Below are 14,658 nucleotides of genomic sequence, written 5' to 3' on the forward strand. Positions count from 1 at the left end.
TGGATAGTTTGAAGTGTGTATATTTTAATGCTAGGAGTATTATGGGTAAGGGTGATGAATTTGGAGCGTGGATCAGTACATAAAACTACGATGTTGTAGCCTTTACTGAAACTTGGTTGTAAAAGGGCATGAATAGCATGAACGGCAGCGATGCTTCACTAGCAGATGAACTCAACGCTTCCTATGCCTACTTTGAAAAGGAGAACATTACTACAGCTGTGAAGATCCTGATGTCCCTGTGATCTTTGTCCCAGAGGCCAATGTTAGGCTGCCTTTAAAGAGAGTGAGCCTTCGTAAGGCGAAAGGTCCCAATGGAGTACCTGGTAAGGCTCTCAAAACCTGTGCCAACCAACTGGTGGGAGTATTCAAGGACATTTTCAACCTCTGACTGCTACAGGTGGAAATTCCCACTTGCTTCAAAAAGGCAACAATTATACCAGGGCCTAAGAAGAATAACGTGGGCTGCCTTAATGACTATTGCCCGGTAGCACTCACATTGACAATGATGAAATGCTTTGAGAGGTTGATCATGACTAGACTGAACTCCTGCCTCAGCAAGGACCTGGACCCACTGCAGTTTGCCTATCAGCACAATAGGACAATCTCAATGGCTCTCCACATGGCTTTAGACCACTTGGACAACACAGACACCTACATCAGGATGCTGTTCATAGATGCTAGCTCAACATTTGAAACCAGCAGTCCTACAATCCTGATTGAGAAGTTGCAGAACCTAGGCCTCTGTACCACCTTCTGCAATTGGATCCTCGACTTCCTAACCAGAAGACCAGAATCTGTGTGGATTGGTGATAACATATCCTTCTCACTGACGATCAATACTGGCGCACCTCGGGTGTGTGCTTAGCCCACTGTTCTACTCTCTGTATACACGTGACTGTGTGGCTAGGCATAGCTCAAATATCATCTATAAATTTGCTGATGATACAACCATTGTTGGTAGGATCTCAGATGGTGACAAGAGGGCATAGAAGAGTGAGATATGCCAACTGGTGGAGTGGTGTCGCAGTAACAAACTGGCAGTCAGTGTAAGCATGATGAAAGAGCTGATTGCAGACTTCCGGAAGGGTAAGACGAAGGAACACATACCAATCCTCATAGAGGGATCAGAAGTGGAGAGAGTGAGCAGTTTCAAGTTCCTGGGTGTCAAGATCTCCAAGGATTTAACCTGGTCCCAACATATCGATGTAGTCATAAAGAAGGCAAGACTACGGCTATACTTTATCCCTGGATCACTAGTCACATCAAAGGCCTCCTAAACCAGAAGAAGAGGGCCTTTAAAGATGGTGATCGGTTGGAGCTTAAAAGAGTTCAGAAGGAACTCAGTACAGATAAGGGGGGCAAAGGAGCAGTATAGGAGAAAGTTAGAACAAAAGCTGCAAAAAAAAAGCATGAAGGAGGTGTGGGATGGGATGAAGATCATCACCGGATGTGGTGCAAAGCGGGGGGCAAACATAAGTGGAGATGTGGAGAAAGCGAACCAGCTGAACAACTTCTTCAATAGGTTCGACAGCACAATCTCACCCTCACTGCAGAACTCCACACCAGGCTTACTTCCCTCACAGGAAAATAGCCACTCACAGGAGACCTGGCCCACGCCCAGGTTTACGGCTGCACAGGTGGAAGGTCAACTGAGGAAGATCTGTACCAGCAAGGCGGCTGGACCGGATGGAGTTTCCCCACGATTACTGAGGGCCTGTGCGACTGAACTGGGAGAACCACTACAGCGCATCTTCAACATGAGTCTAGATCAGAGAAGAGTACCCAGACAGTGGAAAACATCCTGTATTGTCCCGGTACCGAAGAAACCACAACCAAAGGAGTTGAATGACTTCAGACCTGTTGCCTTGACGTCGCACGTGATGAAGACCATGGAGCGGCTGATAATACAGAATCTGAGGCCACAAACCAGGCACGCCCGGGATCCGCTTCAGTTTGCGTATAAGGAGAAGGTGGGAGTGGAGGATGCTATCACGTATTTGCTGCACAAATCACTCTCTCACCTAGATGGGGTCAGTTGTGCTGTGAGGATTACATTCCTTGACTTCTCTAGTGCCTTTAACACCATCCAGCCCAAGATCTTAAAGCACAAACTAACGGAGATGGGAGTAGACTCTCACATGGTGGATTGGATAGTGGACTACTTGACAGATAGACCTCAGTATGTGCGGTTGGGAGACTGTAGGTCTGACACGGTGGTCAGCAGCACAGGAGCGCCACAGGGAACCGTACAGCAGGTTAAGACCTACAAGTATCTGGGAGTACAGTTGGACGAGAAGCTAGACTGGACTGCCAACACAGATGCCTTGTGCAGGAAGGCAGAGTCGACTGTACTTCCTTAGAAGGTTGGCGTCATTCAATGTCTGCAGTGAGATGCTGAAGATGTTCTATAGGTCAGTTGTTGAGAGCGCCCTCTTCTTTGTGGTGGCGTGTTGGGGAGGAAGCATTAAGAAGAAGGACGCCTCACGTCTTAATAAGCTGATAAGGAAGGCGGGCTCTGTCGTGGGCAAAGTACTGGAGAGTTTAACATCGGTAGCTGAGCGAAGGGCGCTGAGTAGGCTACGGTCAATTATGGAAAACCCTGAACATCCTCTACATAGCACCATCCAGAGACAGAGAAGCAGTTTCAGCGACAGGTTACTGTCGATGCAATGCTCCTCAGACAGGATGAAGAGGTCAATACTCCCCAATGCCATTAGGCTTTACAATTCAACTGCCAGGACTTAAGAACTTTTTTTTTTAAAAGCTATTATTAATGCTTTTTGAGTTAGTGATTTAGATGCATATTATATTATTACTGAGTTAAGTATTGTATGTAATGAGTTTTTGCTACAACAAGTGTATGGGACATTGGAAAAAATGTTGAATTTCCCCATGGGGATGAATAAAGTATCTATCTATCTATTAGGAGTTTGAGGAGATTTGGAATGTCACCAAATACACTCCAAAACTTCTATAGATATACCACAGAGAGCATTTTGACAGGTTGCATCAGCGTCTGGTAGGGAGGGGCTACTGCACAGGACTGAAAGAAGCTGCAGAAGGTTGTAAATCTCGTCAGCTCCATCTTGGGTACTAGCCTACAAAGCACTCAGGACATCTTTAGGAAGCGGTGTCTCAGAAAGGCAGTGTCCATTACTAATGACCTCCAGCACCCAGGGCATGCCCTTTTCTCACTGTTATCATCAGGTAGGAGATACAGAAGCCTGAAGGCACACACTCAGTGGTTCAGGAACAGTTTTTTCCCCTCTGCCATCCAATTTCTAAATGGACATTGAACCCTTGGACACTACCTCACTTTTTCAATATATAGTATTTCTGCTTTTTGTACTTCTTAAAATCTATTCAATATACATATACTGTAATTGATTTACTTATTGTTTTTTTCTCTTCTATATTATGTATTGCATTGAACTGCTGTTAATAAGTTAACAAATTTCACGTCACATGCTGGAGATAATAAACTTGATTCTGAAGAGGGGCAAGAATGGGTGATTAATGTAGCAGGTTTTCAAAGATTGAGAAATGATGGAGGAGATAAAAGAGGGAGTGGAGTTGCACTACTAGTCAGGGACAAAATCATAGCTGTCCTCAGAGGAAGAAGACATAATGGAGGGACCAGGCTCTGAGTCCATTTGGGTGGAACTCAGGAATAGAAAGAGTGCAGTCCCATTGATGGGATTGTATTACAGAACGCCCCCCCCCCCCCCCCCCATAGCCACTGGGAAATTGAGGAACAGATATGTAATCAGATTAAGGAAATGTGTAAGAAGGGTTGTTTTTATGGGGGATTTCAACTTTCCTAATATAAACTGGTGTAGGGGCAGAAATTGCTAAGTGTATCCAGGAAGGTTTCTTAAATCAATACGTGGACAGTCCCGTGTGAGAAGAAGCCACCTGGCCAGGTGACTGACCTTTCAGTGGATGAACAGTCAGGGAACAGTGACCACAACTCCTTCACTTTCAGGATAGCTCATGGTATGGATAGGTATAGCCCTTGTGGAGAGTTTTAAATGGGAGTAGGGCAAATTAGGAGGGTGTTAGGCAAGAATTAAGAAGCATTAATTTGGATAACTTTTACTCTGGCTAGTCTACATCAGACATGTGGAGGGTGTTTAAAGATCAATTGCACATAGTGCAGGAAAGGTATGTTCCCGTTAGAATAAAGGGCTGGCATGGAAAGATAGGAGAACCTTGGATGTCCAGAGAGGTAATGAATTTAGTCAAGAAGGAAAAGTATGTAAGATTTCCGAAGTTGGGATCAAACGAAGCTTGTGAAGAGTATAAAAAAAGCCAGAAAAGAACTGAAGAAGGGAATTAGGAAAGCCAGACGGGACCATGAAAAATCCTTGACAAATAGGATTAAGGTGAATCCCAAGGCATTCTATACATACAATAAGAGGATAACTAGGATGAGGGTGGGACTACTCAAGGGATAAAGTGGGTAACATTTGCTTGGATGCAGAGAATGTGAATGTTTGCTTCAGTATTTACCAAAGAAAATGATGAGGAGGACCAGGAGATCAGTGCTGCGTGTATAACTGTTGGGGCATTTAGAAGTCAAGGAGGAGGAAGTGTGCTTCCTAATGAGTATCAAGGTGGACAAGACCCTAGGGCCTGATGGGACTTACCCCAGGTTGTTGAAAGAGACAAGAGCTGAGATTGCTGGGTCCTTGACCAGTATCCTCTTCAGGTGCAGAGACTTGAAGTGATGAGAGAGATCGATGAGGAGTGGGCAGTGGATATTGTCAACATGGATTTCAGTAAGGCGCCGGACAAAGTCTCTCATGGGAGGCTAATCCAGAAGATTAAGGTGCATGGGATCCACAGTGAATTGCCTGTTTGGATTCAGAACTGGCTTGCACATAGCAGACAGAGTAGTGGCTGAAAGGACATATTCAAGCTGGATGTCTGTAATTAGTGGAGATCTACAGTGGTGTGTTGGGACCTCTGCTGCTTGTAATGTATATAAATGACATGGATGAAAATGTAGATGGGAGGGTTGTTAAGTTTGTGGATGATACTAAGATTGGTGGAGTTGTGGATAATGTGGAAGACTGGCAAAGAATACGGCACAACATAGATCGGTTGCAGATGTGGGCTGGGAAATTGCAGGTGGAGTTTAACCCAGATAAATGTGAGGTGTTGCAGCTCAGTAAGGCAAATGCAAGGAAACAGTACACTGTTAAAAGCAAGGTCCTTAACAGTGTTGCTGAGCAGAGAGATCTTGGGATCCAAGTTGATACTCCTTGAAAGTGGCTACACCGATCAAAAGGGGGTTAATGAACTTATGGAATGCTTGCTTCTATTAGTTGAGGCATTGAGTTCAAAAGTCAGGAGGTTATGTTACAGTTTATAAAATTCTAGTCAGGCCACATTTGGGGTATTTTGTACAGCTCTGGTCGCTCCACTATAGGAAGGATGTTGAGGCTTTGGAGAGGTGCAGAAGAGTTTTACCAGCATGCTGCCTGGTTTAGAGGGCTGGACAAACTTGGGCTGTTTTCTCTGGAGCATTGGAGGCTGAGGGGGGATCTGTTAGAGGTTTGCAAGATTATGAGAGGCATAGCTAGAGAAGATAGAGAGATTCTGTTTTCCAGAGTAGAAATGTCTAATACCAGAGGGCATACATTGAAGGTGAGAAGGGGTAGTAAGTTGTTTTTTTTTACTCGGAGTGTTTGAGTGTTTTTGATTTGTTTAGCTGGTTTGGCACAACATTGTGGGCCAAATGGCCTGCTTGTGTGCTGTGCTGTTCTATGATCTATGTTTTAACTATTTAAATAACAAAAAATAGACTATAAAGAAATACACCGATTTGGGCCGTGATACTCCGTGGAAGGTGCGTACATCAGGATCCTCCTTATTGACAACAACTCAACATTCAATATTGTCACCCTCTCAAAAATAATCATTAGACTTTAAGCCCTTGGCCTGAATACCTCCTTGTGCAACTGAATCCTCTATTTCCTCACTTGTCAGTTTGGACTGGCAACAAAATCTCATCCACAATCTCCATGAGCACAAGTGCTCTACAAGACTCTGTGCTTAGTCCCCTGCTCTACTCACTTTACACTTATGACTGTGAAGCCAGGCACAGCTCCAATGTGAAATTCAAGTTTGCAGATGACACCACTGTTGTTGGCCAAATCGTCAGCATGTATGAGAGAGATTGAAAATCTGGCTGAGTGGTGCCACAACAGCAACCTCTTATTCAATATCTGCAGGACCAAGGAGCTAATTATTGACTTTAGGAGGAGGAAACGAGGTCTATGAGCTAGCCCTTATTGGAGGACCTGTCCTGGGCCCAGTACATAAGTACAATTATGAAGAAAGCACAGCAGTGCCTCTATTTCTTTAGGAGTTTAAAAAGATTGACATCTAAAGTATGACATCTAAAATTTTGATAGTCTTCTATAGATGTGTATATTGACCGGCTGCATCATTGCCTGGTATGGAAGCACTAATGCCCTTGAACAGAAAATCCTACAAAAAGTACCCCTGTCCATTAGGGGTAAAGCCCTCCTTACCATTGAATACACTTATGTGAAGCGTTGTTGTAGGAAGGCAGAATCCACTACCCAGGTCATGCTCTCATCTAACTGCTGCCATCAGGAAGAAGGTACAGGAGTCTCAGGACTCACGCTAGCAAGTTCAGGAATGGTTGCTATCCCTCAACCATCAGGCTCTTGAATCAAAGGGATAACTACACTTGCCCCATTAATGAAATGTTCCCACACCTATGGACTCAGTTTCAAGGACTCATCTCATGTTCTTGATATTTATTATTATTATTATTATTTCTTTTTGTATTTGCAGTTTGTTTTCTTTGCACACTGGTTGAATGCCGAAGCTCGTGCAGTCAAGAATGGTGTTCTTTGAGAAATATTAATTACAAATTTTCCTCTTACTCCAGCCACTGAATTGTATTAGACTGTGGTTCCACAAGAAACAGCCGTTTATTACTACCGTAGATTCCGGATTATAAGCCGCTACTTTTTTCCCACATTTTGAACAGCTTTGAACTCTGCGGCCTTTAATCCAGAGCGGCTAATACATGGTTTTTTTTCATGCCGCCTCGTAAACATTTTGCCTCGTAACAGTAGACCAATAAAATTGATGAGTAGTTCACAGAGGTCCAATGAAATTGTACGATAAATCAAGCGCACTTTCACAATTAAATTATTGTAAATCAGTCATTTGTACTCACCCTCATCAACATGGAAAACACTCGAAGAAAAGCAAGACCCGAGCGCGTCAGACCCGATTAGACCCGATCGCGTTACGCGAGCGCGTCAGACCCGATTAGACCCGATCGCGTTACGCGAGCGCGTCAGACCCGAGCGAAAACGCTGCTTTTAAGTTAAAGGCGATCAATAACTTTTCCTGGTAGGCTGCAGTATATATATTTTTACCAGTCGCTAGGAGATATTGGAATGTTGTTCGTGCTGTTCAGTAAAAAAGTATATGCAACGTAATTTGTGTTACCGATACGTATGTATATTTAAAAGTAGCGGTGCGGCCTAAAATCCGGTGCAGCCTTTACAATTAAAAAATTTATTTTATTTCTAAAATTAGAGCCAGCGGCTTTTAATCAGGTGCGCTCTGTAGTCCGGAATCTACGGTATATACAAGTGAAATTTATTTGCGACTGAGTTCTTGTGGTGTGTCTCTAGGCTGTTCTGAGAGCAGAATTTGGTGAATCCTGACCCTGTTAATCTGCAAGTAATAAGTTTGGAGTTTTGGGTAAATTTATTTTTGTCCTTTCCTTGTTTCTGGGGCAGAAGACCCAATGTAAAGGTGATGGCCTATTTTGGTGCCAATTGGAGATAAAATTTTAAGAAAATAAAAGAAGAGCAGGACCTCCTCTGCTATCCAATAAGATTGTGCCTGATCAGAGTTTGGATAAAGCTCTACTTTTCTGCTTGTAATGTGTTTCAAAAGCAAACACGAGGAAATCTGCAGATGCTGGAAATTAAAGCAACACACACAAAATGCTGGTGGAACACAGCAGGCCAGGCAGCATCTATAGGGAGAACCTCTGTTGACGCTTTGGGCCGAGACCCTTCGTCTCACAAAGTCCTGACGAAGGGTCTCCGCCCGAAACGTCGACAGTGCTTCTTCCTTTCAATGCTGCCTGGCCTGCTGCGTTCCACCAGCATTTTGTGTGTGTTACAAAAATTGTGTGCTGTTTGTAATTCTGCCTATACTGATATGAATGCTCTGAGTAATTAGCTCTTTATCACACTTTGCTAGAAGTTATGATGAAATGAATCATGTATGTTTAGGCTCAAGCAGATAAAGTACAATGGTCTGCCCTTGCTGCTGGATTATTGTTTTTTCTTTCCTTTTTGAAAAATAGAACATTTGTCTTTCGGGGCTTTTACTAATTAGGTGATTATGGAAATGTATTTGCTATTTCATTCTAAGTCAATGAAATTCACTCACATGATCCTCAGTGCTCCTCCTAAAGTTATAAATATTTTGTCTTCCAGATTCTTTTCCCCTCCTTACTACTAAACGAGTATTCTGGAAAGGAGTTCTGCAAGAGCTGTTGTGGTTCATCAAAGTAAGTGTTATGGTTTCGTCTAAGGATCTTAGAAGTTTTGTGATCATTTTAGTAGAATAATTTTCTTGTAATAGTCTTTAATCGGTTAGGTTTATCAAAACAGTGTGTGTTCAAGGCCATCTTCAATCTGCACTGCTGCAACCTGTGGTTCCCACCTGCTTCAAAATGGTGATAATTATAGCCCAAGGAGAGCAGGCTGAGCTGTGTTAACAAATATCATCTACTTGCATTCATATCTGCTGTGATGGATTGCATTGAGAGGTTGGTCAAGGCCAGAATCAACTCCTGGCTAACCAAGGACCTGGACCCGCTATGGTTTGCATATCTCCGCAATAGCTGTATAGTGCATGCAATCTCACTGGTTCTCCACTCATCCTTGGATCACTTCGACAATAGCAATATATATGTCAGGCTGCTTTCTGATGATTACAGCTCAACACCATCATATCTTTAGTACTAATCAACAAGCTCCAAAACATGAGCCTCTGCACCTCCCTCTGCAACTGGATCCTTGACTTTGTCATCAGGAGACCAAAGCCAGTGCACATTGGAAATAACATCTGCTCCTCTCTGACCATCAACACTGGCGCACCTCAAGGATGCATGCTTAGCCCGCTGCTTTACTCTCTTTACACCTATGACTATGTGGCCAGGCACAGTTCGAACACCATCTATAAATTTATTGATGACACAGCTATTGTTGGGAGAATTTCAGATGGTGATATTTAGTGAGATAGATTAATTGACTGAATGATGTCAGAACAACAACCTTGCACTCAAACACCATTTGGTCCAAAGTTTGATTGTGGACTTCAGAAAAGGGAAGTCAAATGAACACACACAGTCTTCATGGAGGAATTAGCAGTGGAAAGGGTGAACAGTTTTAAGTTCTTGGATGTCAACATCTCAAGAGCTATCCTGGGCCAATATATTGATGCAATTACGAAGAAGGCGTGACTGGGTATATTTCATAAGGAGTCACCAAAGACGAGCACATTTTTACAGATGGGCCGTGGAGAGCATTCTAACTGGCTGCATCATCATCTGGTATGGAGGGGGCCGCTGCACAGGATCGGAAAAAGCCGCAGAAGGTTGTGAACTCAGCCAGCTCCATAATGGGCACCAGCCTCCCCACCATCCAGGACATCTTCAAAAGGCTTTGCCTCAAAAAGGTGGCATCATCATTAAGGACCCTCACCACCCACAACGTGCCCTGTTCTCAATGCCACTGTCAAAGAAAAGGTGCAGGAGCCTGAATATACACATAGCTTTTAGAAACAGTTACTTCCCCTCTGCCAATAGATTTCTGAACGGACAATGAATCCAATGAAATCTCACTATTACTTTTTATATATATATATATATATATATATATATATTTATTTATTTATTATTGTAATTTGTTTTTAGTATGTATTGCTTTAGTACTGTTGGAGAACTACAAATTTCACACTATATGCCTGTGATATTCCAATTTATGAAATGGACTGGTATTTCTGAATATTTCGTATGTAATAAAATAATGGATTGTATTTCATAATCATATAGATAGATAGATAGATACTTTATTCATCCCCATGGGGAAATTCAACTTTTTTTCCAATGTCCCATACACTTGTTGTAGCAAAACTAATTACGTACAATACTTAACTCAGTAAAAAATATGATAAGCATCTAAATCACTATCTCAAAAAGCATTAATAATAGCTTTTAAAAAGTTCTTAAGTCCTGGCGGTAGAATTGTAAAGCCTAATGGCATTGGGGAGTATTGACCTCTTCATCCTGTCTGAGGAGCATTGCATCTCAGTATCGATGCATCGATAGTAACCTGTCGCTGAAACTGCTTCTCTGTCTCTGGATGGTGCTATGTAGAGGATGTTCAGAGTTATCCATAATTGACCGTAGCCTACTCAGCGCCCTTCGCTCAGCTACCGATGTTAAACACTCCAGTACTTTGCCCACGACAGAGCCCGCCTTCCTTACCAGCTTATTAAGACGTGAGGCGTCCCTCTTCTTAATGCTTCCTCCCCAACATGCCACCACAAAGAAGAGGGCGCTCTCCACAACTGACCTATAGAACATCTTCAGCATCTCACTACAGACATTGAATGACGCCAACCTTCTTAGGAAGTACAGTCGACTCTGTGCCTTCCTGCACAAGGCATCTGTGTTGGCAGTCCAGTCTAGCTTCTCGTCTAACTGTACTCCCAGATACTTGTAGGTCTTAACCTGCTCCACACATTCTCCATTAATGATCACTGGCTCCATATGAGGCCTAGATCTCCTAAAGTCCACCACCATCTCCTTGGTCTTGGTGATATTGAGACGCAGGTAGTTAGAGTTGCACCATATCACAAAGTCCTGTATCAGTTTCCTATACTCCTCCTCCTGTCCATTCCTGACACACCCCACTATGGCCGTGTCATCAGCGAACTTCTGCACATGGCAGGACTCCGAGTTATATTGGAAGTCTGATGTGTACAGGGTGAACAGGACCGGAGAGAGTACGGTTCCCTGTGGCGCTCCTGTGCTGCTGACCACCGTGTCAGACCTACAGTCTTAATTGTGTAAGTAGAAATTATTTTTTTAAAACAACACTAAATGATGAATTGGAACAAAACGTATATTTTTGTGCGAGGCACTTTATGAACATAATCAAATACAAGCTGATGCCAGCTCACAAGGTGGTATTGGGACAATGGTTAAGTTTGGGTAGACAGTTAGGTTTGAAGGTGTAGGTTGGGGGAGGGAATTTCAAAGCCAAGGATCATAGATTGGTGAGGATGTTGCTGACAGAGACCAGAATTGGAAGAATATGTGGATCCTGGAAACTGAGGCCTGGAAGAGGATGCAGCCAGATATATAATCAGAGAGAGACAGCGCAAAAACAGGCCCAGCTGGTCCATGCTGACCAGTAATTCATTTTACACTAACCCCCACATCGATCACATTGTATCAATCCACTACACCCACTCCCACCCACCAATTCTACTGATCGTCTATAAATTAGGAGCTATTTGCCAAATAACATGTTGTTTGGATGTGGGAAGGAACTGGAGTACCTGCGGGATACCAAGGTTGGAATGAAGCCTGGACTTCTGATGCGGTCAGACAGTGTCACTGTGAAGGTTAAAATCTCAGTTTTATTTCTGAAGCCAATGCAGACCAGAAAGAGTGGATGATAGGTGAATAGAACTTGATGCAAGCTAGTAAAATTGGAAACAAGAGAAAATCTGCAGATGCTGGAAATCCGAGCAACACACACAAAATACTGGAGGAACTCAGCGGGCCGGGCAGCATCTATGCGGAAAAAAAAGAGTACAGTTGATGTTTCGGGTACTTTTTTCCATAGATGCTGCCTGGCCTGCTGAGTTCCTCCAACATTTTGTGGGTGTTGCTTAGAAAAATTGGAATAGGTATATGTAAAGTGAAGGGGACAATGTTGGCAAGGAGATTTTTGGAACTGCCCAGAGTACATGTAACAAAGGGATTAATGTGGATTTTACAACAGATGTGTAGAGGCAGGGGAAGGGTTGAACATTGTTGCAGGAATCGTGGTAAGGGAGTAGATTTATGGTCAGTATTTCATCTCCCACTGTTAAGCCAAAAAAATCTGATTCATTTTTGCCACAACTCCCACAGAGAGGGATTCAAGCAATGATTAGGGAATGGAGTTTGTGGTAAGACTTCAGTCCTTTTAATATTCATTTCAATATGTTTCTGCTCAGCCATTCCTGAATCAGACTAGAAAGTGGTTAAATCAGTGGCACTCGGAGCCAATGAAGGAAATAGTACTGGGAAGTGGTAAAAGAGGTGCCTTTGGAGTATGTGTATGTATTTTCTTTACTGATTACGTTGTCAAGGAGCATTGTGTAGCTGAGAAATGGGAGGGGTAAAACAGATCTTTGGGAAAACTCCAGAGGTTACTGGAGGAGTGAGAAAGTAAAACTGTTATTGTGGTCCCCTGTTGGTTGAGGTGAGCCATGGATGTTGCATCCTAGGTATCTATGTTGTTGGTGCAGTGCTGTCTGTAGTTGAGGAGACCAATGCAAGAGTGGCAGTTTCTTTTGCAAAGGTTGCATCTGTAAGTGGTTGCATCAGTAAGTGGTCTCAGCCCTGCTGGAGTTGCTGTGTTCCTTTCGATGGGCCTGTTTGTCTTCAGCTGCTTTCAGGAATTTTTCTTTGCCTGACCTAAGGTGTTGCTTCAGGATGTTTCTCTGCCTGGTGCAGTGGCTCCCAGGACTCAAGTGTAGATGTCCATCGCTTTCATGTTCCATTTGCAGACATTCAGTTGTCTTACCTGAAGCCAACTCACCATAGAGGATCGTGTGGACGTGACAGATGTGGTCCAGCCAGCACAGCCTACACTGTCTGAGCGTGGTCTACACAAGAGGGATGCTGGCATGAGAGGGAACCTCAGCATTAGGTGCTCTGACCCTCCAGGAGTTGCCCAAGGTGTGACGAAGGCACCTTAAGTGGAAGATATAGAGACTTTTCTCCTGCTTAGAATAGTCTGTCCAGGTCTTGCTGCAGCAAATCAGTGTGCTAGTGACACCAGCATTGTGCACTGCCATCTTTGTTTTGACTGAGAGTTTAGAGTTCTCCCAGACTTGCCTGGTGAGACAGGCAGCCTTATTTGCAGCCTTCCCAGTGTGCTTGTCGACTCAGAGCCCTTTGACATAAGCTTTTTAACCTTGTCCACCCAAGAGCCAAAACCAAGCTGTGCGAGGCTATGATCAGATGCATGCTACTTGCTGATGATGCAGCAGTCGCAACCCACACACTGCAGGACCTCCAGAGCTAGATGCACTGCTCCTCTCAGGCCTGCAAGGAAATTAGTCTATCAGTCTGAAAAAGACAAATGTCTTGGGACCACCCAGTCATTACTGTTGAAAACTTAGACGAGTTATTAAAGTGGATAGCAGTTGAAATCAAACATCTGGATGGTTTTGAAGGAGGTCAGTATGATCAATTAGAGAAAGGAGAGGATGGGAATGTTGAGAAGTGGTTATTGTTATTTATGATCTCATTTGTGAATTGACATGGGCTATTTCAGTCCTGTAGCAGAATCCAGACTGGAGAAATTCTGTATGAATTTGAGAAAGAGTACCATAGATTTATGTGGTAGCATGTTCAAAGACTTTAGATGCTCGATAAGGGGTGGTAGTGTTTTTGAAGACATGGGATGGCAATTTTGATGAATAGGTGCACAGGACCTAATTTGGTAGTATAGTTAATATTGTTAACATTACGAACTGTAAGGACAGCTATATCATTGGTAATTTGGCAGGACTAAAGTGGAGGAAATGGGAAGTAACTTCATAGATGAGGTCTAATACTAGAAATGCACGAGAGTTCAGGGCTATAGCAAGGAGTACGTTTTTAAATTAAAAAAACTATCTGTTGTTTAGTGCAAGACAGTTGGGGAGTTTGAAAATGTAATTGCAAATTACTTGTGCAAGTGTTTTCCTCCTGACAGCAAAGTTTCAAATGGGTTTGGGAAGGACATACAAGAAAATGATCAGAAATTGACTTTGCGTTGTTATTTTTTATTGCATAATTCACAGAAATGTCAGAAGGTTTGGCTAATAGGATGATTCAGAAATTTATTTTTGAATTTTATATAGTAAAAGAAGAAAATAAGTTCAGATTAATGAAATTCAGTGCAGAAAAGTCGCATTGTAGAGGGAGAAGACAACAAAAGGCCAGCTGAGTGGAGAGTGGGAAATGAGACATTTTGATAGATATCGTACCTTCTTGTTTGTATGCAAGGGAAATATAAAGTGCTTCATTCACTGGCTAAGTCGAGAGCACAGGTGGTTGGTAAGGTTATCATCTAGGAGTGTCCTAAAGTATGATGAATTGCGAACCAAGGGTGGCAGGGAAATAAGCCCAGGAGATGGCCCTCATCTAAGATATAAAGACTTCTAGTGCCCCTTTGAGTGCTTGTTTATCCTTGGTCCCTCGGGTGTTCATTGCTCATATATGAGCCAAAATTCTGGCATCTGACCATCAAGAACATTAAGGCAAGTCACATGCTCATTAAGCCAGAATCTTAAGATTGAGAAATAAACATG

General features: G+C 43.1%; 1 protein-coding gene across 1 annotated transcript in view; it reads left to right on the top strand.

Annotated features, from left to right (window-relative positions):
• Positions 1–14,658, top strand: part of tyms (thymidylate synthetase) — a 32,763-nt gene that overhangs the window by 3,560 nt on the left and 14,545 nt on the right. Inside the window, exon 2 of the mRNA XM_073043594.1 lies at positions 8,508–8,581. Within this exon, the coding sequence (XP_072899695.1) occupies positions 8,508–8,581 (74 nt within the window). The remainder of the gene's footprint in view (positions 1–8,507; positions 8,582–14,658) is intronic.

The sequence above is a fragment of the Hemitrygon akajei genome, chromosome 1 (genome assembly GCF_048418815.1).
Source record: "Hemitrygon akajei chromosome 1, sHemAka1.3, whole genome shotgun sequence".
NCBI lineage: Eukaryota > Metazoa > Chordata > Chondrichthyes > Myliobatiformes > Dasyatidae > Hemitrygon > Hemitrygon akajei.